We start from the raw sequence: 27,011 nt of genomic DNA on the forward strand, positions 1-27,011 counted from the left end.
TGGGAACCCATATTGTGATAATCAGTAGGCTGTCCCTGCCCCATGTGTCTGAACTGCAACACCTACCTGGAATGCAATGCAGTATTAGCACCCATGGTAATGGCTCAAGAGTGCGTAATGGCCATGCCTGCACACCAACCTGCATGCTCTCCCTGTCTGGCGTGGCCACAATGCCAATGGCAGGCAACCTATTCAGGTGACACATCGCACCCTGGCTTGTGCTGGGTTGCCAGCATCCACAAGTGAGCACACTAGCCCCAGTGAGGGAGTGGGGGTCCTGGGATAATGAACAGCAAAGATATGTATCTATCTATCTCTCTCTCTCACTCTCTCTCTGGATTTTGGACTGGGCATTGAGATGGCCATTATTGTGGCAGCTGCTGAGGAAGAGGAGGCTCAAGAGATGGATGGAGTCATCTGGCCATTGCTAGGCTAGCCAGTGCCAGAACCTGCAGAAGGTGGTCAGGTACAGGATGCGGCGATGCAGTCTCCCACAGCGTGATGGGCAGAGGAAGGAGGATGTTGTTAAAACTCTTACATTGATTCTGTGCGACAGAGTTTGTGTATGTGTGTGTGCGAGAGAGAGTTTATGAGAGTTTGTTTGCATGTGAGTGAGAGAGGGAGAGATGTGAGAAAGTGTGAGACAGTCTGTGTGTGTCAGAGAGAGTATGTGTGGACGTGTGAGGACAAATCCATGACCCAGACTTTCTATTGTGGATGCCACCCTTGCAGTGTTGGCCTGGGTACCACGCTGTGCCGGCAGCACCACCTGCTGACTGCTCAGAACAGCCTTGCAGTCACTGCATTGTTTCTGCCAGCTCATCTCAATCTGTGTATCCATCTCAATCCCAGTCTCAGTATTCTCACACTCTCTCTCACCCACCCACACGTTCTCTCACACATGCACACACTCTCACTCCCACACACATGCTGTCTCTCTCTCTCACACACACACACAGACTCTCACTCTCTCTCAAAAACACATTCTCACGTACAATCTCAGACAGACACACACACACACACACACACACACGCACATGCTTTCTCCGAAAGCTAATGGCATTTGCTACCAAATAAACCTGTTGGACTTTAACCTGGTGTTGTTAAAACTCTTACTGTATTTACCCCAGTCCAACGCCGGCATCTCCGCAACATCACAGAATCAATCACATACCTTTGCCTACTTTTTTTCTGAGGAGTTTGGAATGGCTTTGAAGATGGTAATACCTCCTCTGTGCTCTGACTGACATTCCAGCTGCCTTGGGTGACCCTGTTCCCACAGCTCTTGCTCCTCGTGGACTCTTGATCCACCACCTTAACTCCTGTAGTCCTGTAGAGGGACAGCACTCGAATGGTTCGGCAAAAATCTTGTCTTTCTCTGAGTCTCCACTCCATTGCCCTTGGCAAACAGTTTCTTCCCCCCACTGCCCAGCAGACAGCCTTTCCCCCGTCAAACTACACAACCCCTGGACTCACGGTGAGACAGCCTCTTGGTTGCAGTCTCCCTTCCCCAGTCCACACTGCACTCTGCTGTTCAAATCACAGGCTGTTTTTCTTCCACATGTGCTCCTGCAAACATGGGAGAGAAACAGCCTGGAATTGCAGCACTTTGCAGAATCTGACATTTCCAGTGATGTAAATTTTGAACACCGGTCTGCAGGACGGTAGAAATCCTTGCTGGGCAAAACTCTGGCTTGTGAGTTGTATGAGAGTTGTGAGTTGGACAACCTTGGTATACAATGGAATGCAGCTACTCACAAAGGCTCCTTCAACAGCACCTTCTAACCTGCAACCTCCACCATGTAGAATAACAAAGGGAGCAAATATATGGGAATGGCAATATCTGCAAGTTCCCCTCCAAGCCACTCACCATCCTGACTTGGAACTATATCACTATTCCTTCACTGTCGCTGGGTCAAAATCCTGGCACTCCTCCCACACTGCATTTTGGGTGCACCTACATCATATGGACTGCAGTGGTTCAAAAAGACAGCTCACCACCCCTTTCTCAAGAGCAATCAGGGATGAGGAAGAAATGCTAGCCTAACTAGTGATGCCCATGTGCATGAAGTGGACCTAAAATGAACATGCTTGATAGACAGAACTCCATGTATGATAATCTCTGGATTAGTACCTATGCCAGGAGCAAATTGGCATAGAGTAAATAAGATTAAAGAGTTGAATGCATGGCACAAAGCTCGGTGTGGGAGAAATAGGTTTCGATCCCCAGTACCAGGGAAAGTGGGAGCCGCACTGTTGGGACATTTTTTACCTGAACTGTGCAAACAGGCGCTTCTGTCCTGCTTCCTGAGGACAACCACTGTGGAACAGTCTGAGGGACCTACAGAGCTGTGAAAAATAAATAGTGATGGACAAACTAAGCAAAGAGTGTCTGCGTGGCACATTCAGTTACAAACTTTTAAAATTGTATTTCAGTCCTGACATTTCATCCTGCTCTGGATCGAGGTTGAAGCTAAAACATAAAAGCTGTCTGGCCAATCGGCTTGCCCGCCAACCATAAAAGCAGATGGGCCGCGTAAAGTTGCATTCCACTGGCCCTTAATGGTCTAAGTTGCCTGCTTGATTGTCAGCAGTTCTGCTTCCGATTCTCATAGCTGACTGAAATATTACACGAGTGTGTTGTGGTATCAGGACGTGCACCCAATGGCTTCTCGCATAATTTAATGTGCTTCTGGATTGAGTGCATGCCCATCCCAGCAACATTAAATTCAGGCCCTAGTTTATTTAATTGAATTTAAATTCTCCAAATGTATGATGGGATTGAAACTCATGTCCCCGAGTTCATTAACTCAGACCTCTGGATTACAAATCATGTGACACAACATATGTTTCCATCCCCTTAAATTGCAATGATTTCAAGTTGTGTAATATTCAGATAGTACTTAGTCTATGGGTCCAGGATGTCACGAGAGGGAGATAATGGTTTGGTCACTGGGTTAATAATCCAGAGACCCAGGATAATGCCCTGGGTTCAATGATAAACCAGATAAACCAAGTGATAAACCAGGGTTCAAATCCCACTATGGCAGATGGTGAAATTTGAAGTCAGTAAAATCTGGAATTAAAAGTCTAATGATGACCATGAAGCTATTGCCAATCATTGTAATCCTTTCGGGAAGGAAATCTAACATCCTTACCTGGTCTGCCCTCCAGATCCACAGCAATGTGGCTGGCTCTTAAATGCTCTCAGGATGAGCAATACATGCTGGATGCACACATCCTGTGAACAAATTTTAAAAAAGATGCTTACCCACTAGGAATTGCTAGTAAATGCATTGCACAAGGCTTTTGCAGTCAGGCGGTAAGTAGGAGTTACATTTCATCAAAATCTGTGTGCAAAGCTGAAAGGTTAATGTCTAACCCACTGTCAAGCCAGCAATCAGGTGAAAGTATTCTGAAGCTCTGATGTCGGGTCATCCAGACTTGAAGAATTTTCAGTTTTTGTTTGTGGAAGTATTCTGAATATGTTCTCACTGCATTCTGCTTTCAACACATTGAAGGCATTTAATGTAGTGCTTTTGCAACTGCCTTGACTAAAAACAGTAAACATATAATTCAGTTTCTATGGTATTGACATACAAAGTTAACTCTCACCTTTCCTGCAGAGAACCTGGCTAACCCTGCATGCATGCGCGGAAGCGCACAGTCTGCTGGGAAATCGATGCCGATGACAGTGGTCAATGTCTTGAATGTCTCTGCTTTAAATTAACTGGTGAATGGAAGGGACCATCTGACAGGAGCTAAAGCACAGGGAAACAGCAAAGACACAAATTGAAAATACTGAAAAATCTCAGCAGGTCTGACAGTATCTATGGAGAGAGAGAATAGAGCCAACAACTTGAGTCTGGATGACCCTTTGTCAGAATTGATATAAAATGGCAATTTGGGTCCTGAGTACCAGAGTGTGACAGGAAGGGACAGAACATACAATGGCAAGAGTGCAGCAACAGCAAATAAAGCCAGAGACTGCTCTGGTGAAAACCAGGGAAAATAATAATGAGTTTAAGGCCCTGTAACTGATCGCAGCACTTGCAACGAAAAGGATCATCGAAACTCTTCAACGCAGAAAGAGGCCATTCGGCTCATCGAGCCTGCACTGACAACAATCCCACCTGGGCCCTATCCCTGTCAACCCACGTATTTACCCCGCTAATTCCCCTGATACTGAGGGGCAATTTAGCATGGCCATTCATCTAACACACACATCTTTGGAGTGTGGGAGGAAACCCACGCAGACATTGGGATAATGTGCAAGCTCCACACAGGCACACACCCGAGGCTGGAATTAAACCCGAGTCCCTGGCGCAGTGAGGCAGCAGTGCTAACCACTGTGCCACCATGCCACCCACACTTAGCGCAGATTATGAGCACAGGCAGAGATAAATATGTATGCTGATATGTGCATTACAGAGACGCGGTTGAAAGGTGAACAAGCCTGGGCATGAATGTTAAAGGGTATTTGACAATTGGAATGATAGGAAGCTCGGAAAAAGGTGACGGGATGGCTCTGTTATTTGAGGTTAAGATGAGATCATTACTGAGAGATGTCTTTAGCTTGAAAGAGCAAGATAAGAGTTCACTTGTATGAGTAATTTATAGCCCTCTGCAAGTCCCCACACTGCAAGGCAGAGTGTACAGGAAGAAATAAATGTGACGTGTTAGAAAGATACAGCAATAGTCATGGATGACTTTATTCTAAATGTAGATTTGGTCAATCAAATAGACAAAGGTAGTGTGGAAAATGAGTTCATAAAATGTTTTCGGGACAGTTTCTTAGAAAAATGCATTCTCAAGCCAACTTTCTCTTGGGTGAATCAAGTGAACTAATTAAACAAACTAATGAACAAACAAGAAGGGCAGCCCCCAAAAAAGGGAAGCGCCTGAAAAAAAAGCAAAGCAGAGAGGAAACTTAAAACATTAAACATCAAACCAAAATGTAGTTAAAGGGGGTCAATAATAAAAGTAGGTTATTATAGACCTGGTCATGTGCAATGAGTTAGGATTAATCAATAAACTCATGGTAATGAAGCGTTTAGGTGATAGCGTTCACATCATGATAGAATGTTGAAAAGGAGAAGTGTGGATTCATGACTCGCGTTTTGAACCTCAGTAAAGGTAATGATGAGGTATGAAGGCAGAGATGGCTAAAGTGAATTGGGATGTCATGTTGCCCATTGAAGTTAGAGAGTAGTGGTGGAGGGTGTTGTTCTGTCTTGAAGTCCGTGACTGGGGTGTTCCATAGGGATCCATTCTGGGACCTCTGCTGTTTGTGATATATATAAATGACTTGGATGAAAACGTAAATGGGTGGGTTAGTAGGTCTACAAACGACATAAAGATAGATGGAATTGTGGATAGTGTAGAATATTGTCAAAGGATACAGCAGGATACAGATCATTTGGAAATATGGATGGAGAAATAGCAGATGGAGTTGAAGCTGGGCAAGGTACTGCACTTTGGGAGATCAAATGTTAAAGGTTAACGGCAGGACCCTGAACAGCATTAATGTACAGAGGGATCTTGGGGTTCAAGTCCATCTAGCTCCCTGAAAGTAGCCACGCAAGTAGATATGGTGGTAAAGAAGGCGGTTGGCATGTTTGACTTTTTTGGTCGGGGCATTGAGCACAAGAGTCAGGCTGTCATGTTACAGCTTTATGAAACTTTGGTTAGGCCGCACTTAAGAGTATTGCATTCAATTCTGGTTATGACATTTACAGGAAGGATGTGGAGGCTTTGGAGAGGGTGCAGAAGAGGTTTACCAGTACGCTGTCTGGATTAGAGGTTATGAGCTAGACGCAGAGCAGGATCTTTTGTCCATATCAGGAGCAGTCTGAAAGGAGCTTTCAGATGCTGCAGGCAGCTGTTCTTATACCCATTCAGGGCACACTGGAGCCTTTGCTCAGCTGAGGATTCCTTGCTGTGACTCCAGGCACCACCTCCCACTCTCATCCAGCCATTGCTCTGCAGAGCTCATGGAGATGGTGATGACATGCAGGTCAGTATGTATCTCCAGTGGGTGATATACTGGATGTGGCTTCCCCTGAAGATCGGCAATCTCTTGCTGGAGGATGCCTTGTGTGTTCATGTCAGAGACCTGGCAGAATGCATAGCATCAATAGACAAGGGTATAAATGTAAATTGGGAGAGTAATTTTGAGGTTCAGGGTGCAGTCAGATGAGTCATGATCTTATTGAATGATGGAGCAGGCTTGAAGTACCAAGTGGCCTACTCCTGCTCCTAATTAGTCTGTTCTTATGACCCGCTGTCCTTGGCCGACAGGAGCACATATTCTCAGGAAGCTCTGCCAGATGCTTACACACTTCACACTTCTTTTCCAGTACCTGCCCACCTGCCTTTTTATTGATGAGATATCATCAGCCGGACATTTGATAACTTTATGCCCTCTCAAGTGTCAATGGCCTCGGCTCTCACTGCCTCCATCAGCTGCTTGGATGTGTCTGTTCTGTGCTCACCAAATTGTGACCATTTTGCTAATCACATGTGACGACCCACCACTGTAACACAAACTGCGCTGGTGAAGGATGTTGATATGCATATTGCCCCCCCAGTCACTCGTCTTTCTCGCAAATCAAGGGCTACAGTGATCGACCGATAGCTATCTACCTCTGAGAAGGATCTCAGAGGGTGTACCATCATATCAATTGCCTTCAGACTACTCTAACTGACCAGTGATGGATACATGCACATTCTGCTTGCCGTTTGCCCAAGGGTTTCATGGATACATCCGTCTCGTAGTTCCACCATCAGTGGTTGCCAGCCCTGCCTGCAGGGTTCCCTTATCCAGCACTTCATCTTCCACTGGCATAATGAGGGCACGATCTGAATACCACCACTCATTTTGGTCCCTCATGTGTGTACTCTTCTACAAACACATACATCTGAGTTGCTACTCACCCACCAAAGACACAAACTAGCCAATGCTGGTTGGCAGCTTGACCACCATGGCTGCCTCTTGCATACAGCCACTCAGTTGCGGAAGTGCAGGAGTCAACTCCGACTGACCGGAAATCTCCACAGCGAGGCTGACCTGCCTCTGACAGCCAATGCTACTGCCTGAGCATTGTCAATGGCTAGTTAGGGATGACCATTCTACTAATTTGACTTCCATCCTTTGTTACTTATAATGTTGCAAGCTGAATATTGTGCTGTGGTCACCTTGCCAGAAAACATCAAGACATTGATCCTTTTGCAGCTTTGTATCCTCATGCACTGCAGATGTTCACGTGCTCAGAAATCTCCATTCAAATTTGCTTGGATTGAATAGGATCTCCCTCTGAGTCTGAACAGCCTGGGCACACTTCCCAAGGGGCATCAGTGAATCCGGGACCAACCTTTGATCAGCCTTTTCCTTCAGTAACTCGATTCTCTCACTAGTCCCTCCAGAAATGGTGCATTTGAAAATATTACTGTCTGCCAACAGGTAATGCCAAGATTGTCTGAACCGGGACCTCTCCTGTCATACTACCTGAATGGACAGGGCCCACAGCCTGTCAGCTGTTAGTCTTCCAGCTCTGACAACATAGCAGCACGGTGGCACAGTAGTTAGCACTGCTGCCTCACAGCGCCAGGGTCCCGGGTTCAATTCTGGCCTCAGGTAACTGTCTGTGTGGAGTTTGCACATTCTCCCCGTGTCTGTGTGGATATCCTCCAGGTGTTCTGCTTTCTGCCCACAGATGTGCGGGTTAGGTTGATTGGCCACGCTAAATTGCCACTTTGTGTCGGGGGATTAGCAGGATAAATATCTGGGGTTAAGGGGATAGGGCCTGGGTGGGATTGTTGTCAGTGCAGGCTTGATGGACCAAATGGTCTCCTTCTGCACTTAGGGATTCTGTGATTCTATGGTCAATATCTGTGCCTACTCTGCCCACATGGCCATTCCAGCCGCTTCCGATCTTGATGTTGGGACAACATGTCTTCTGGAACCATCACAGTAATTATCTTCAACCCCATCGCAAACTGCAATCCTGAGCCACTGACCATCTCCTGAAACTAACCTTTGTATTCAGCTCTGTAGTTGGCATCTGCAAGACCCACTGAATCTTGGCCTTCTGCACATGCTGATCACATGTATGGTTTAGATTTTTTATGTTGGTCAGACCCATGCGCTTGGCTTGGAGCAGAAGGCAAAGGTCCCATGCACACATACAAAAAGCGAAAACTCAAAAAAGGTACAAAAATCCCGGGAGAGAAAGACAGGGAAAGGTACAAAAGATGGGAGAGGACAGGGAGAAGTTGAAAACAAAGTTTTTCAGTTCCAGTGATGGAAGAAGACAGAGAAAATGGGAGGTGTGCCTCAAAATGTTTTTCTAGTGTAGAGGTGTGCAGTGATGTATAAAAGGTTGGGAACGTTTGATATTATCACTCCTGTGCTTCCATTTTATTCTTTCCTTGCCATCCCCATCACCCATTTCCCTGTCATAGAATCATAGAATCCCTTCAGTGCAGAAGGAGGCTATCTGGCTGATCGAGCCTTGACCGACAACAGGCCCTATCCGCATAACCCCATATATTTACTCTGCTAATCCCCCTGACACTATGGGTCAATTTAGCATAGCCAATCAACCTAACCCACACATCTTTGGACTGTGGGAAGAAAGCGGAGCACCCAGAAAAAATCCACGCAGACACAGGGAGAAAATGGAAACTTCACACAGACAGGCACCCGGGCTGTGAGGCAGCAGTGCTAATCACTGTGCCACCATGCTGTCATTTAAACTCTATCATATTGCTCCGTATTCCCTGATCTAAAGGTGGCTCATCGAACTTGAAGTTAACTGTGTTTCTCTTGTCAGAAACTGCCTGACATGCTGAAATTTCCTGCATATTCCTTTTTTGTTTGTAATTTTTAATGTTTGCAATATTTTGCCTGCTGTGTAACTGGAAGTTGTGTTTCTTGAATGACTCAAAATGTACATTATCGTTGATATGACTCATGTTGTTTGAAATAATGGGGACTTATGCTGATTCTTGTTATTTTCCTTTCTCTTATTCCCAGTCTGAAAAATAATGCCCTCACAGCTTCTTGTACCATGGATCTTGCCTCTGCTCTCAGTATGAACCAGTCACTAATAGATCTGAACCTGAGTTATAATAATCTGGGAGATTCAGGAGTGAAACCACTGACTCTCACTCTGAGGAATCCGAACTGTAAAATACAGAAACTGAGGTAAGTACCAGACTATGTGAGAATGTGTTTACAACAAGATTACTAACACTGTATTTTGTGCATTTAGCATAATAAATGAACACCATTCATCATTATTAGTGTCAAAGGTAGTGTTATTAACTTTAAAAACTGCATTTACTCTGATTCCTGTTACATTCCTTCTTATTTTCCCAGCAGCCCCATAGATTTTAGTCCTGAGGGTGTGGGGAATTATGCGGTGGTGCATCCTCTGAGGTCCCTCTTTCTCTTCATAAATTGAAGGCTGACCCATGGGCATAGCAACACTTGATTTGGGAGAGAGAGAGAGAGAAGAGCAATTAGAGAGCAATGCATATTCAAACATGTCCTTCTGATTACTCTGTGTGAATATGAGAAGATCAGAAATAGGAGCAGGCGTAGGCCATTCAACCCCCTTGTTCTGAATCTCAATTAGATCATGGTCAATTTTCTCCTTCAACATTTTCTTGCAATATCCCAATATCCTTTGATGTTTTTAATCTGTAGAAATCTATTGATCTCAGTCTTGAACATCCTCAACAATTGACTCTCCACACCCACTGGGACAGAGAATTCAAAAGATTCACAGCCCTCTGAGTGAAGAAGTTACTCCTCATCCCAGTCCTAAATGGTTGAACTCTTATTCTGAGACTGTGGACGAATTTTCTCGTTCCGTCCACCATGGGAATTGGAGCAGGCGAGGGGCGGACCATGGAAAGGTCCGTTGATTTTGGGTGGGATTATTCAGTTTTGGGGCGAGTGCAGCCGGAAAATCCCGCCTTATGTCTGATCCTTCCTGTGTTGAACCCTGAAAGAATGTTGTATGTTTGAATGAGATCACTTCTCATTTATCTAAACACCAGAGAATAACAGACCAGTCTATTTAATTCTTCCTTATAGGATAATCTCTCCATCCCAAGAATTAATGTGGTGAACCTTTCTTGCACTCCTCCTATGACAACCATATCTTTCCTAAGCTCAGGAGACCAAAACTTCACACAATACTCCTAGTACGGTCTCAACAAGACTGTATATAAGTGCAGTAAGACATTTTTACTCCTATACTTAAATCTTCTTGGAATAAAGGCCATTCTCTTAGCCGCTGTAAATTCCTTAAAGCATCTCTGCATCCTCCTCACAGTTCACACTTCGACCTAGTTTTGTGTCATCTGTAAAATTGAAAATATTGCATTCAATCCCCATATCCAAACCATGGGTATAGGCTGTGAATAGAGGGGATCCAAGAACTGGTCCTTGGGGTGATCCTCATCACGGCCTGCCAACATAAAAATGACCCATTTATTTTGACTCTTTCTCTATTTACCATTTCTCCATGCATGCCAGAATATTACACTCAATTCCATGTGCTCTGTTATGCTTTTATTGAGTAACTCCTTGCTTTAGATCATATCAAAAGCTTTTTGAGAATCTATTTGTCTCACATTCACCTTTAACTATTCAGTTAGTTAGATTCTCAAATACTCTCAACAGGTTTGTTAAACATGATTTTCATTTATGAATCCATGTTCACTCTACCCAATCCTACCTTTACTTTTTAAGTGTTCTGTATGACATCCTTTATTATAGATTCTAATATTTTCCAAGACTAACAGAATTGGAGTTCTATGTTTCCTCTCTCTCCTTTCTTAAATAATGGGGTTACATTTGCCACCTTCCATTCTGGAGAAACCATTCCAGAGTCTGCAGAATTTTGAAAGATGATCACCAATCCACCATCTCTACAGCCACCTCGTTGAACACGCTAGGTTGCAGATCATTAGGTTTAAATGATTTATCTACTTTCAGCCCTATTAATTTCTGTAGTTTTTAAACAGTATTTAAAATTACTGGGCGGCACCGTGGCACAGTGGTTAGCACTGTTGCCTCACAGCGCCAGGAACCCGAGTTCAATTCTGGCCTCGGGTGACTGTATGGAGTTTGCACATTCTGCGTTGATTTCCTCTTGGTGCTCCGCTTTCCTCCCACAGTCCAAAGATGTGTGGGTTCGGTAGATTGGCCATGCAAAATTGTCCTTTAGTGTCAGGGGGATTAGCAGAGTAAATACGTGGGGTTACGGGGATAGGACCTGGATGGGATTGTTGTTGGTGCAGACTTGATGGGCCAAATGGCCTCCTTCTGCTCTGTAGACTCTATGATTTATACTTTGCTGTTCCTCCTTTAAACCAGTTTCTTAATTCTCCATTATTTGAGAGTTTTCTTTTAGCATTTGTCTCCATGAAGCCAGGCATGAAGTATTTGCTTAGTTTCTCTGTTGTTTCCTTATTCTCTATTATGCTGGCACAGTTTGAAATGGACAAATTTGTTTGGACCCACATCTGCTTTGGCTAATCTTTCCTTTTTTAGGTACCTCTAGAAATTTTAACAGTTCAATTTGATGTTTCTTTGTAGTTTACTCTCATATTCCTCTTCAATTTCATAATCATTGCCTTTGTCATCCTTTGAGAACTCCTTTTATGACCAAGGATGAACACATGAACATTGTGTTTGAGGTCGTTAGAGGATCTCCTGAATCCATCCGTTTGGCTACTCACTCTCAGCTCCACAACCCATGTTGCCATTAGTGATTATCTGCCCTGCATCCAGGTCTTCCAGCTCCATCTTCATCTTCTATTGGCATCAGGCTGGCAGGATCCAGATGCTCCGCCCTTTTTGAGTCATTCCCAGATGTTTTTTGCTCTCTTCTACAAGCACATATACTTCCATTGTTACTCACCTATCAAAGACACACACTATCCTGTGCTGGTGGCACACTGACTGTACATTAAATCTCCACAGGAATGCTTCCTGCATGCGACCACTCCAACTTGGCAGTGAACAGTCAACACTGTGACCATCCGTAGAGAGGCTGACATGTCTCTAACAGTCAATGCTGCTGCCTGGGCATTGCCAATATCTGGATGGAGATTACCTTTCTACCAATATCACTTTAATCTTTATTCACATAAAAGGCTGCAAGTTGAATATTGTGTGCTGCACTCACCTTGTCAGAAACATCAGGACAGATTGTTTCTGCACTCTCAACTACATGCCCCACACCTGCTCAGTAATTTCCATCCAGACCTGGTTAAATTGATGGGACCAATCTCCTCCTCCCATTCCAAAGGAGCGGGAGCTCCCTCCAAACCCAAGTGGCCTGAAGAAGCACCTCCAGAGAGGCATCAGCAATTGTGGACTAATCCTTAGATAAAAGCAAATTACCTGGATGCTGGAATCTGAGACAAAAACTAAAATGCTGGAAAATCTCAGCAGGTCTTGGACAAATCCTTGATCGGCCTTCTGTCATTTCAGTTTTTCATTCAATAACAAGAGCTCTCTCGCTGGTCCTTCCAGAGCTGCTGTGTTTGAAGGTCCTGCTGGCTGTCTTTGAAGATGGTGCCAGCATTACCTGAACCGGGACTCGCTGTGCCCACACTGCCTGACTGATTAGCCCCACCCATCATCCATTAATTGTCTGGCTCTTACAATATCACATTCATAACTCTGCCTATCCTGTCCACACAGACACACCACCCATTTCCAATCCCAATGAAGGAACTTTATAGCTTCTGATAAAATCACACCATTACCTTCAATCTGATCACAAACACCATTCCCAAGTCACTGACCATCCCATGCCCCCTCTAGCAACTCAGGGTAAGGACAGTGATCCTGAACTTTTGTATTTTAATCACTCCTGCGTTTCCATTTTGTACATTCCTTGCTTCCCCCTCCTCCATTTCCATGTTGTCACTTAATACAATTTAATTTAAGCTATATTCCAGTTCTAACAAAAGCTCATTGAGCGAAACTCTTTTTTTTCTTCACAGGTACGACCTGACTTGCTAGGTATTTTCTGCATTTTTATTTACATTTCAGATTTATAGCATCAATAGTATCAATAGCTTTATATATCAATGGAAGTTGTGTTTCTTGAAAGTAGCACACTATATATTATAATTGTCCTTAATATTGTTCTTTAAAACACAGTGGATTGACTGGTTGCTGTTATTTTTCACCCTCCTGATCCCCAGTCTGTGTAATAACGCTCTCACCGGTTCTTGTGCTGAGGAGCTCGCCTCTGTTCTCAGTTCAAACCAGTCACTGACGAATCTAAATCTGAGTAGCAACAAACTGGGAGATTCAGGAGTGAAACTGCTGTCTGCGTCTCTGAGGAACCCGGACTGTAAAATACAGAAACTGGGGTAAGGGCCCAGATTGTATAAGATAGTGTTTATAGTGGCAGGGTATCTAACAATGTATTTTGAGCAGTATTTTCAGTATAAAAAAGAAACACTGTCTATTTTAGTAGTCATGATGTGGAGATGCCAGTGTTGGACTGGGGTGGGCACAGTAAGAAGTCTCACAATACCAGGTTAAAGTCCAACAGGTTTATTTGGAATCACGAGCTTTCGGAACAGCGATCCGAAAGTTAATTATTCCAAATAAACCTGTTGGACTTTAACCTGGTGTTGTGATACTTCTTACTATTTCAGTAGTGTCGGTAATAGTGTTATTAATTTTAAAAATTTGCTTTTATTCTCTGATTATTTCTTTCCCTGATCCCCAGGCTCTTTAATGTTGATCCAGCAGGTTTTTGTGCAGAGGATGCAGGGGAATAATGTTATGCTGCATCCTCTGAGGTCTCTCCTCCTCATCAGAGATGGACAGTTACCTCCTCCCAACCCCCACACCACCAAAACCTTATCCTGCCCCCACCACATTTTTGCCTCATTCCCTGCTATTGCGTGCTCTCTTTTAGAAGCACAAACATTTCCATCATTGCTCACCCATCAAAGTCACACATTAGCACAATGTCACTTCCGTCTGAGCCACTTATAATGCTTTAAGCTTAACATTGTATGCTGCCCACATCATGATAGAACACATCAAAACTTTGATCATTGAGCAGTTCTGTAACCATGTGCCCAGTGCCTGCACACCTCCTTGGTAATCTCGACACAAATTCGGTTTGACGGGCCAATCTCCACCTCCCACACTGAAAAGACAGAGTATTTTGTCTTACACCGTCAGCCCTTTTTCATTTAATCACAACTGCACTTACCTTTTGTTTTTTTCCTTCTTTCCCCACCCCACACTTCTTTTTCACTTAAATTTTAATTCAATCCTATTTTACAGTTCTAACAAAGCATGAACTCTGTTTCTCTCTTCAAGGATTCTGCCTGACGTGCTGAGTATTTCCAGAATATTCTATTCCTATTTCAGATTTATGGCATCAATAGTATTTGCCTTCTAAATAGAACATAGAACAGTACAGCACAGTACAGGCCCTTCGGCCCACGATGTTGTGCCGAACCTTTTCCGAAACCAAGATCAAGCTATCCCTATCATTCTAGTGTGCTCTATGTGCCTATCCAGTAACCGCTTGAAAGTTCCTAAAGTGTCTGACTCCACTATCACAGCAGGCAGTCCATTCTACACCCCAAACACTCTCTGAGTAAAGAACCTACCTCGTACATCCCTCCTATATCTTCCACCACGAACCTTATATTTATGCCCCCGAGTAACAGCGACATCCACCCGAGGAAATAGCCTCTGAACGTCCACTCTATCCATCCCCCTCATCATCTTATAAACCTCTATTAAGTCGCCTCTCAACCTCTTCCGCTCTAAAGAGAAAAGCCCTAGGTCCCTCAACCTTTCCTCATAAGACCTACCCTCCAAACCAGGCAGCATCCTGGTAAATCTCCTTTGCACTCTTTCCAGCGCTTCCACATCCTTCTTATAGTGAGGTGACCAGAACTGCACACAATATTCCAAATGTGGTCTCACCAAGGTCCTGGACAGTTGCAGCATAACGCTACAGCTCTTAAACTCAAACCCCCTGTTGATAAACGCTAACACACTATAGGCCTTCTTCACGGCTCTATCCAGTTGTGTGGCAACCTTCAGAGATCTGTGGATATGAACCCCAAGATCTCTCTGTTCCTGCACATTCCTCAGAACCCTACCTTTGACCCTGTAATCCGCATTCAAATTTGTCCTCCCAAAATAATCACCTCACACTTATCAAGGTTAAACTCCATCTGCCATTTTTCGGCCCAGCTCTGCATCCTGTCAATGTCTCTTTGTAGCCTACAACAGCCCTCCACCTCATCCACTACTCCACCAATCTTGGTGTGATCCGCAAATTTACTGATCCACCCTTCAGCCCCCTCCTCCAAGTCATTTATAAAAATCACAAATAGCAGAGGACCCAGCACTGATCCTTGTGGTAAACCACGGGTAACTGGTCTCCAGTCAGAAAATTTTCCATCCACCGCCACCCTCTGCCTTCTATGAGATAGCCAGTTACTTATCCAATCGGCCAGGTTTCCCTCTATTCCACACCTCCTTACTTTCTTCATGAGCCGACCATGGGGGACCTTAGCAAATGCCTTACTAAAATCCATGTATATGACATCAATTGCTCTACCTTCATCGACACACTTAGTTACCTCCTCAAAAGATTCAAACAAATTTGTGAGGCAAGACTTACCCTTCACAAATCCATGTTGACTATCCCAGATTAAGCTGCATCTTTCTAAATGGTCGTAAATCCTATCCCTCAGGACCTTTTCCATTAACTTACCGACCACCGAAGTAAGACTAACCGGCCTATAATTACCAGGGTCATTCCTATTTCCTTTCTTGAACAGAGGAACAACATTCGCCACTCTCCAGTCCTCTGGCACTATCCCCGTAAGAAGTTTAACAACACCAGGTTAAAGTCCAACAGGTTTATTTGGTAGCAAAAGCCACACAAGCTTTCGGAGCTCCAAGCCCCTTCTTCAGGTGAGACTCACCTGAAGAAGGGGCTTGGAGCTCCGAAAGCTTGTGTGGCTTTTGCTACCAAATAAACCTGTTGGACTTTAACCTGGTGTTGTTAAACTTCTTACTGTGTTTACCCCAGTCCAACGCTGGCATCTCCACATCATGACTATCCCCGTGGACAGTGAAGACCCAAACATCAAAGCCAAAGGCTCTGCAATCTCATCCCTTGCCTCCCAAAGTCTCCGAGGATATATCTCATCTGGCCTAGAGGACTTATCGACCTTCAGGTTTTTCAAAATTGCTGATACATCTTCCCTCAGAACATCTGCCTCCTCCAGCCTATCAGCCGGTATCACACACTCATCCTCAAAAACATGGCCCCTCTCCTTGGTGAACACTGAAGAAAAGTATTCATTCATCACCTCTCCTATCTCTTCTGACTCCATGCACAAGTTCCCACTACTGTCCTTGATTGGCCCCAACCTCACCCTGGTCATTCTTTTATTCCTCACATAAGAGTAAAAAGCCTTGGGGTTTTCCTTGATCCGACCCGCCAAGGACTTCTCATGCCTCCTCCTAGCTCTCCTAAGCCCTTTTTTCAGCTCATTCCTTGCTAACTTGTAACCCTCAATGAACCCAACTGAACCTTGTTTTCTCATCCTTACATACGCTTCCTTCTTCCTCATGACAAGTCATTCAACCTCTTTGGTGAACCATGGTTCCCTCACTCGGCCGTTTCCTCCCTGCCTGACAAGGACATACCTTTCAAGGACATGCAGTATTTGTTCCTTGAACAAGCTCCACTTTTCATTTGTGCCTTTCCCTGACAGTTTCGGTTCCTATCTTATGCTTCCTAATTCTTGCCTAATCGCATCATAATTACCCCTCCCCCAATTATAAACCTTGCCCTGCCATACGGCCCTATCCCTCTCCATTGCAATAACGAAAGACATCGAATTGTGGTCGCTATCTCCAAAGTGCTCTCCCACAACCAAATCTAACACTTGGCCCGGTTCATTACCCAGTACCAAGTCCAATGTGGCCCCGCCTCTTGTCGGCCTATCCACATATTGTGTCAGGAAACCCTCCTGCACACACTGTACAAAAACTGCCCCATCCGAACTATTCGACCTGTAAAGGTTCCAATCAATATTTGGAAAGTTAAAGTCACCCTGACAACTGCCCTGTGACCTCCACACCTATCCATAATCTGCTTTGCAATTTCTTCCTCCACATCTCTATCACTATTTGGGGGCCTATAGACCGCTCCTTTCGTATTTCTAACTTCAGCCCATATTACCTCAGTAGGCAGATCCCCCTCGAACTGCCTTTCTGCAGCTGTTAAACTATCCTTGATTAACAATGCTACTCCACCACCTCTTTTACCATCTTCCCGACTGTTACTGAAACATCTATACCCCGGAACTTCCAACAACCATTCCTGTCCCTGTTCTAACCATGTCTCGCTAATGGCCACAACATCGTAGTCCCAAGTACCAATCCACGCTCCAAGTTCACCTACCTTATTTCGGATGCTCCTTGCATTGAAGTAGACACACTTCAACCCACCTTCCTGTCTGCTGGTCCACTCCTGCGACCTTGATATCTTCCTCAGTACCTCACTACACTCAACACTGACTTCTGGACTATGAGCTCCTTTTCCCATCCCCCTGACAAATTAGTTTAAACCCCCCCAAAGAGCTGTAGCAAATTTCCCTCCCAGGACTTAGGTGCAACCCGTCCTGTTTGTACAGGTCCCACCTTCCCCAGAATGTGTTCCAATTATGCATGTAGCTGAAACCCTCTCTCCTGCACCATCTCTGCAACCACATGTTTATCTGCACTCTCTCCCTGTTCCTCAACTCGCTATCACGTGGCACCGGCAACAAACCAGAGATGACAACCATTGTCCTGGCTCTCAGCTTCCACCTGAGCTCCTTAAATTTCTGTTTTAAATCCCCGTCCCTTCTCTTACCTATGGCGTTGGTACCGATGTGTACCATGACTTGTGACTGTTCCCCCTCCCCCTTAAGAATCCTGAAAACACGGTCCGAGACATCACGGACCCTGGCATCCAGGAGGCAGCATATCATCCGTGAGTCTCTTTTACTGCCACAGACTTGCATTTTTGTTTTTTGATTGCTTCACATTGCACATTATTATTGTCAATCATACTGTTTATTAAACAGAGTGATTCCAGTTATTTTCCTTCCCTGATTCCAGGTTGTATGAAAACACACTCTCATATCATTGTGCCAAGGATCTTTCCTCTGCTCTTAGTGCAAACCAGTCACTGATGTTTCTGGACCTGGGTGATAATAATCTGGGAAATTCAGGAGTGAAACTATTGTCTGAGGCTCTGAAGAAGCCAAACTGTAAAATACAGAGACTGGAGTAAGTACCAGACTATGAGAGATTGTGTCAGTGCCTGTGATAATGTTATCCACCAAAGAATTGTATTTGCTCTGACTATTGTTGTATCTCTCTTTGAGCCTCAGTCGACAGAATGTCCATCCCACTGATTTTTTGTAGGATGTGGGGGAATAATATGACAGTGCACGCTCTGAGGTCCCTCAACCACCCCCCTTTCCCACCCCACCCCCTACCTCCTCCTCAGAGTTGTATGGCTTTCCCCAGCTTGATTTGTGAGAGAGAGAAGAATGATTGGAGGATAATGCACATTCCAACAAGTTCTTCAAACTACTTTATGAGACCGATCAATACACGAGTGATATGTTTTAATGTTGCCAGAGGGTGTCCCTTGTCCATCCTTTTGGCCAACCACACACTCAGAACACCAAAACCATCTCTCCATCAGCGATTCCTTTCCCCTGCTTCCAGGTCTCCCTTCTTCTTCTTCCATTGGTGTGAGGTTGGAAAGATCTGGATGCCGCATGTTTCCTAGAATCTCAGAACTTCACATCTTCCAGTAAAATCACAGTCTACTCTAAACCCCATCACAAACTACATTCCCTAACCACCACCTCTTCATGCCCCTCCCTGGCGACCCAAGATGGAGATGTTGAGTGCTGTTCTTTTATGTTGCTCCATCGCATCTTTTGTCATTTCCTCTCTCCTGTTTTCCCATTTTATTCTTTCCTTGCCACTCCCCTCTTCCATATGCCTTTTCCTTAAAATCTGTCAATTCTCTAATGTTTCATAGTTCTATTGAAAGCCCATTGACTAAAATGGTAACTCTGCTACTCTTTTTACCTGACCTGCCGAATATTTCGAGCATATTCCATTTATATTTCACATTGACAGCCTTCTATATAAATGGAAGTTGTATTTATTGAATGTCTCAAGCTGTATGCTATTATTAGTATCAACATATTCTGTAAAATTCAATGAATTTAGCCTGATTCCTGTTATTTTTCTCGGAATCCCAGACTTGAAAAGAACGGTCTCACAGATTCCTGTACTGAAGATCTCGCCTTTGCTCTCAGTACAAACCGGTCAATGATGTTTCTGATCCTGAAATCAAACCTCTTTACAGATGCATCTGTCCCTGCCCTCCGCCACATCATCCTGAACTGCAGGAGTCTGGAGCAGATTGAGTGAGTGATTGTGTTGACTTTTAATGTAATTTATAATGTCTTAGTAGAATTCAGTACTGTTTATTATTCGTATTCTCTTTCATTTATAATTTAATTATTAACTCAAGTCACCCTGTTATTTCCACTGTTGGTCAATCTATTTATTTCCCATTTAATCTTTGATCTGTTTCAGCCTGCAGGGGAGTCAACTCAGTCAGAATGGAAAGAATCAGCTGAAGTCACTACAGGGAACAAGAGTTGGACTGAGCGTTGAAGTGTGAACATCTCCAGTTGCAAATGTTAATTGCCTCAATGTGTAAACATTTTTCTCCGATTTTCTCCGCTTCTCCTTGAGGGCCATGCTCCAGGAGTGGCACAGTGGTTAGCACTGCTGCCGCACAGTGGTTAGCACTGCTGCCTCACAGTGCCAGAGATCCAGGTTCAACTCCGGCCTCGGTCACTGTCTGTGTGGAGATTGCACTTTCTCCCCGTGTCTGCGTGGGTTTCCTCCGGGTGCTCCGGTTTCCTCCCACACTCCAAAGATGTGCACGTTAGGTAGATTGGCCATGTTTAATTGACCCTAGTGTCAGGTGGATTAGCAGGGTAAATGTGGAATAGGGCCTGGGTGGGATTACGGTCAGTGCAGACTCGATGGTCCGAATGGCCTCCTGCGCTACAGGGATTCTATGATTCTATGAAACCTTACCAGCTGTTACCAAGTTTCAAGTAATTGGAAAGCTAATGAGACTAAAGGCAGACATTTTCCCTGGACATGATGGCCAACCTGAATAAAAGGGAAATGAGCAATGGGCTGAGAGGTGGCAAATGGAGTTTTATGCGGAAAAGTGTGAGGTGATTCACTTTGGAAGGAGTAACAGGAATACAGAGTACTGGGCTAATGGAAAGATACTTGGTAGTGTGGATGAACAGAGGGATCTGGGTGTCCATGTCCATAGATCCCTCCAAGTTGGCACCCAGGTTGATAGGGTTGTTAAGAAGGCGTACGGTGTGTTAGCTTTTATTGGTAGAGGGATTGAGTTTCAGAGCCAGGAGGTCATGCTGCAACTGTACAAAACTCTGGTGCGACCGCACTTGGAGTATTGCATACAGTTCTGGTCGCCGCATTATAGGAAAGATGTGGAAGCGTTGGAAAGGGTGCAGAGGAGATTTACCAGGATGTTGCCTGGTATGGAGGGAAGATCGCATGAGGAAAGGCTGAGGGACTTGAGGTTGTTTTCGTTAGAGAGAAGGAGGTTAAGAGGTGACTTAATAGAGGCATACAAGATGATGAGAGGATTAGATAGGGTGGATAGTGAGAGCCTTTTTCCTCAGATGGTGATGGCTAACACGAGGGGACATAGCTTTAAATTGAGGGGTGAGAGATATAGGACAGATGTTCAAAGAACAAAGAACAGTACAGCAAAGGAAACAGGCCCTTTGGCCCTCCAAGCCTGTGCCGCTCCTTAATCCAACTAGACCAATCGTTTGTATCCCTCCATTCCCAGGCTGCTCATGTGACTATCCAGGTAAGTCTTAAACGATGTCAGCGTGCCTGCCTCCACCACCCTACTTGGCAGCGCATTCCAGGCCCCCACCACCCTCTGTGTAAAAAACGTCCCTCTGATATCTGAGTTATACTTCGGCCCTCTCAGCTTGAGCCCGTGACCCCTCGTAATCGTCACCTGGGAAAAAGCTTCCCACTGTTCACCCTATCTATACCCTTCATAATCTTGTACACCTCTATTAGATCTCCCCTCATTCTCTGTCTTTCCAAGGAGAACAACCCCAGTCTACCCAATCTCTCCTCATAGCGAAGACCCTCCATACCAGGCAACATCCTGGTAAACCTTCTCTGTACTCTCTCTAACGCCTCCACGTCCTTCTGGTAGTGCGGCGACCAGAACTGGACACAGTACTCCAAATGTGGCCAAACCAGCGTTCTATACAGCTGCATCATCAGACTCCAGTTTTTATACTCTATACCCCGTCCTATAAAGGCAAGCATACCATATGCCTTCTTCACCACCTTCTCCACCTGTGTTGCCACCTTCAAGGATTTGTGGACTTGCACACCTAGGTCCCTCTGTGTTTCTATACTCCTGATGACTCTGCCATTTATTGTATAAATCCTCCCTACATTATTTCTTCCAAAATGCATCACTTCGCATTTATCCGGATTAAACTCCATCTGCCACCTCTCCGCCCAATTTTCCAGCCTATCTATATCCTGCTGTATTGCCCGACAATGCTCTTCGCTATCCGCAAGTCCAGCCATCTTCGTGTCATCCGCAAACTTGCTGATTACACCAGTTACACCTTCTTCCAAATCATTTATATATCACAAATAGCAGAGGTCCCAGTACAGAGCCCTGCGGAACACCACTGGTCACAGACCTCCAGCCGGAAAAAGACCCTTCGAACACTACCCTCTGTCTCCTATGGCCAAGCCAGTTCTCCACCCATCTAGCCACTTCTCCTTGTATCCCATGAGCCTTAACCTTCTTAACCAACCTGCCATGTGGGACTTTGTCAAATGCCTTACTGAAATCCATATAGACGACATCCACGGCCCTTCCTTCATCAACCGTTTTTGTCACTTCCTCAAAAAACTCCACCAAATTTGTAAGGCACGACCTCCCTCTTACAAAACCATGCTGTCTGTCACTAATGAGATTGTTCCGTTCTAAATGCACATACATCCTGTCTCTAAGAATCCTCTCCAACAACTTCCCTACACGGATGTCAAGCTCACCGGCCTATAATTTCCTGGGTTATCCCTGCTACCCTTCTTAAACAACGGGACCACATTCGCTATCCTCCAATCCTCAGGGACCTCACCCGTGTCCAAAGAAACGACAAAGATTTCCGTCAGAGGCCCAGCAATTTCATCTCTCGTCTCCCTGAGCAGTCGAGGATAGATGCCATCAGGCCCTGGGGCTTTGTCAGTTTTAATGTTCCCTAAAAAACCTAACACTTCCTCTCTTGTAATGTTCGAGGTAGGTTCTTTACTCAGAGAGTAGTAAGGACATGGTGCCCTGCCTGCAGCAGTAGTGGACTCGTCAACATTAAGAGCATTCAAATGGTTATTGGATAAACATATGAATGACATTGGAATAGTGCAGATTAGAGGGGCTTTAGATTGGCTTCACTGGTCGGCGCAACATCGAGGGCCGAAGGGCCTGTACTGCGCTGTAATGTTCAATGTTCTATGGATATGAAATTTACTGACAGGAAACAATGAATAGTGATTGATGGATGTTTTTCGGTCTGAACGAGGTTTTGTAGTGGAGTTCCCGAGGGGTCACTGTGGGGATATATTAATGACCTGAATCTTGATGTACAAGGTACAATTTCTCGGGTCTTAAACAAAGCTACAGAGGTGGTGGGTGCATTGCTTTTAATCTTGCAAAATTCCCTAGATTCTGGGCCGGTCCGAGCCGATTGTAAAATTGTAAATCGCACTTTTATTCCAGAACGTGGGGAGACAGAAAACAGGAAACTATAGGTTCGTCTAACTTCTGTGTTTCAAATAATATGAGAGTAAATGATTGAGGACATTGTCGTTGGACATTGAGATCATAATACATCAAGAATATTCAACATGCTTTTTTGAAAAGGGAAATGTGTTTGACAAATTTATCAGCATTCTCTTACCGTGGAACAGAGGGTGTATAAAGGGATACCACTTAATATAGTGTATTTGGATTTGCATGAGTCATTCAATAAACTCCTTCCTAAAAGGTTACTACTCTGGATAAAAACACAAGGTATTTGGGTAATATTTTAGCATGGATAGAGGATAGACAAGCTAAGAGGAAGCAGAACTGAGTGAAGTAGGTCAGTTTCCAGTCGGCACACTATCAGTGCCCGGGCATCAACTGTTTACAACCTATGTTAATGACTACTGAAGTGACTGAACATTTCCTATAATGTTGGAAAGCAGTTTGTGAGGAGGGCGCAAGTAGTCTGTAAAGAGAAATGGATACATCAAGTGACCGGGCAGAAAATTGGCAGATTGATCTTGGTTTCAGATAAAGCTCGGCACAACATCGTGGGCCGAAGTGCCTGTTCTGTGCTGTACTGTTCTATGTATGTTCTATAGAATGTAATATGGGAAAATGTAAGGCTGTTCATTTTGGTGGGCAGAATAGATAAGAGGAATATGATTTATAAGGAGAAAGTCTTCAGAATGCTGCAGTACAGAGGGATCTTAGTTTCCTCATATAAACATCACAAAAAGTTAGCATTCGGATACAGCAGGTGATTAGGAACTTAAAATCATAGAATCCCTACAGTAAAGGAGGCCATTTGGCCCATTGAGCCTGTGCCAACAACAATACCAACCTACCCCCATAACCTCACATATTTTCTCTGCTAATACCCCCGAAATTAAGAGGCAATTTAGCATGGCCAATCAATCTAACCTACACATCTTTGTCCTGTGGGAGGAAACCGGAGCACCTGGAGGAAACCCACGCAGACACGGGGAGAATGTGCAAACTCCACACAGACAGTGACCCAAGCTGGGAATCAAACCTGGGTTCCTGACGCTGTGAGGCAGGATTGCTAACCACTGTGCGAACCATTTGAAGGAAATGTTAACCTGTTATTGCAAGGGGATGGAGTATAAAAGTAGAGGATGTCTGATAACCAAATATGATATTGCTGAGACCACACACAGAGAGTTGCATGTAGTTTTTGTTCCTTATTAAAGGTGAGATATTCTTGCATCAGCTACACTCGCTCCATCACCTCCTCCAGTACGCCTGTGCTGTGATCAACAAATTGTAATCCCTTTATCTTATTGGAAAATGTTGAACTGGTTAGATCAACTCTTGTTTGGAGTTTAGAAGAGCAAGAGGTCATCTTTATAAAATATATGTGATTCTGAAGGAGTTTGACAGGATGATTACTGACAGAATGTTTCCGTCAACATAATGTCAACATAAACTTTCTTTCATAATAACCAGAATGCGAAAGATGTTTCCTTTTTCCTCTCAAAGATATTAATCTTTGAAATATTCATACCCAGACAACAGAGGTAGCGGAAAGGGTGATTAGGGCAATGCTATTGATGTATTGTATGTGGACTTCCAAAAGGCATTAGATACAATGTCGCACAACAGACTTGTGAGCAAAGCAAGAGCTTTGTGCGGCACGGTAGCACAGTGGTTAGCACTGCTGCCTCATAGCACCAGAGACCCAGGTTCGATTTCCTGCTTGGGTCACTGTCTGTGTGGAGTTTGTACGTTCTCCCGTGACTGCATGGGTTCCCTATGGGTGCTCCAGTTTCTTCTCACATTCTAAAAGACGTGCTGGTTAGGTGCATTGACCCGAACAGATGGGCTGTGGCGACTAGGGGAATTTCACAGTAACTTCATTGCAGTGTTAATGTAAGCCTTACTTGTGACTAATAAATAAGGTTTATGGCTGTAAATTGGCAGAGCGGAGTGTGAAGCGGGATGGGTGTCCTTGTGCACCAGTCACTGAAGGGCAGCAGGCGGTAAAGAAGGCAAATGGCATATCGGCCTTCATTGCGAGAGGTTTCGAGTACAGGAGCAGGGGTGTGTTGTTGCAACTATACAGAGCCTTGGTGAGGCTACAGCTAGAATATTGTGTGCAATTTTGGTCTCCTTTTCTGAGGAAGGATGTTCTTGCTCTTGAGGGAGTGCAGCAACTGTTTGCCAGGCTGATTCCGGGGATGGCGGGACTGACGTATGAGGAGAGATTGACTAGGTTAGGATTCTTTTCCCTGGAGTTCAGACTAATGAGGGGGGATCTCATAGAGGCTTATAAAATTCTAACAGGTCTAGATCGGATAGATGCAGGGGGGACGTTCCCGATGTTGGGGGAGTCCAGAACCAGGGGTCACAGTCTGAGGATTCAGGGTAGACAATTTAGGATGGAGATGAGGAGACATTTCTTCACCCAAAGAGTGGTGATCCCGTGGAATTCATTACCACGGAAGTAGTTGATGCCAAACATTGAATGCATTCAAGAGGTGGCTGGATATAGTACTTGGGGCAAATGGGATCAAAGGTTACGGGGAAAAAGCAGGATGAGGCTATTGAGTTGGATGATCAGCCATGATCTTAATGAATGGCGGAGCAGGCTTGAAGGGCCAAATGGCCTCCTCCTGCTCCTATCTTCTATGTTTTTATGTTTCATGAAATAAAAGGGAAATTTGCTGGCAGGAAACAATAATGGATTTTTTTTGGGGGCTGGAGGAAGTTTTGTAGTGGAGTTCCCGAGGGGTCACTGTTGGGACCAGTGCTTTTCCTGATATATATTAATGACCTCGATCTTGATGTACATGGTACAATTTCAATATTTGGATGGAAATATTGAAAACTGTGAGATGGATAGTGTTGGACTTCAAAAGGACGTAGACAAGTTGGTGGAATGCATGGACAGGTGGCACATGACATTTAATGCAGAGAAATGTTAGGTGATTCATTTTAGTAGAAGAAGCATGGAAAGATATAAAACAGGGGTACAACTTTTAAATTGGGGGTGGGGGAGGACTTGGATGTACGTGTGCATAAATGATTAAAGGTAGCCAATCAGGTTGAGAGAACAGTTCAAAGCACACAGTATCCCTGATTTCATTAGTAGGGGCATAGAGAACAAGAGCAAGGAAGTAAGGTTTAACTGTTTGGTCTCGGGTGAAGTATTGTATCCAGTTCTGGGTACCGCACTTCAGGAAGCCATGATGTGGAGGTGCCAGTATAGTCCTGGGGTGGACAAGATGAGAGGTCACATGGCACCAGGTTATAATCCAACAGATTTATTTGACATCACAAGCTTCACCTGATGAAGGAGCAGCACTCCAAAAGCTTGTGATTTCAAATAAACCTATTGGATTATAATCTGGTGTTTTGTGACCTCTCAAGTTGCAGTTTAGGAAGGAAGTGAAGGCATTAGATGGGGTGTGGAAACAAAATCATGAGAATTGTTCCAGGAATGAAGAACTTCAGTTATGAAGATAGATTGTAGTAGTGATGATTATTTTCCTTGAAAAAGAGAAGGCTGAGAAAATATTTGATTGAGGTAGGACGGCACGGTAGCACAGTGGTTAGCACTGCTGCTTCACAGCTCCAGGGACCTGGGTTCGATTCCCAGCTTGGGTCACTGTCTGTGTGGAGTTTGCACATTCTCCTTGTGTCTGCGTGGGTTTCCTCCGGGTGCTCCGGTTTCCTCCCACAGTCCAAAGGTGTGCGGGTTAGGTTGATTGGCCATGCTAAAATTGCCCTTAGTGTCCTGAGATGCGTAGGTTAGAGGGATTGTAAATATATAAGGATATCGGGGTAGGGCCTGGGTGGGATTGTGGTCGGTGCAGACTCGATGGGCTGAATGGCCTCTTTCTGTGCTGTAGGGTTTCTATGATTCCAAATTATGAGTGCTCTAGCAGAATATCTGGGCAGAGAAACTGTTCCCACTCATGAAAGGATTGAGAATGAGAGTGTACAGAATTTGCAAAAGTAATATCTGATATGCGA

At 44.6% G+C, this 27,011-nt stretch overlaps 1 protein-coding gene across 1 annotated transcript in view; it reads left to right on the forward strand.

Moving 5' to 3' along the window:
* The window catches only part of LOC144505275 (NACHT, LRR and PYD domains-containing protein 3-like), a 48,989-nt gene extending 29,079 nt beyond the window's left edge, over positions 1–19,910 (forward strand). Inside the window, exons 10-14 of the mRNA XM_078231329.1 lie at positions 9,038–9,208; positions 13,237–13,407; positions 18,200–18,370; positions 19,366–19,533; positions 19,706–19,910. Of these exons, the coding sequence (XP_078087455.1) occupies positions 9,038–9,208; positions 13,237–13,407; positions 18,200–18,370; positions 19,366–19,533; positions 19,706–19,793 (769 nt within the window). The 3' untranslated portion in view covers positions 19,794–19,910. The remainder of the gene's footprint in view (positions 1–9,037; positions 9,209–13,236; positions 13,408–18,199; positions 18,371–19,365; positions 19,534–19,705) is intronic.
* The last annotated feature ends 7,101 nt before the right edge of the window (positions 19,911–27,011 follow it).

The sequence above is a fragment of the Mustelus asterias genome, chromosome 16 (assembly GCF_964213995.1).
Source record: "Mustelus asterias chromosome 16, sMusAst1.hap1.1, whole genome shotgun sequence".
NCBI lineage: Eukaryota > Metazoa > Chordata > Chondrichthyes > Carcharhiniformes > Triakidae > Mustelus > Mustelus asterias.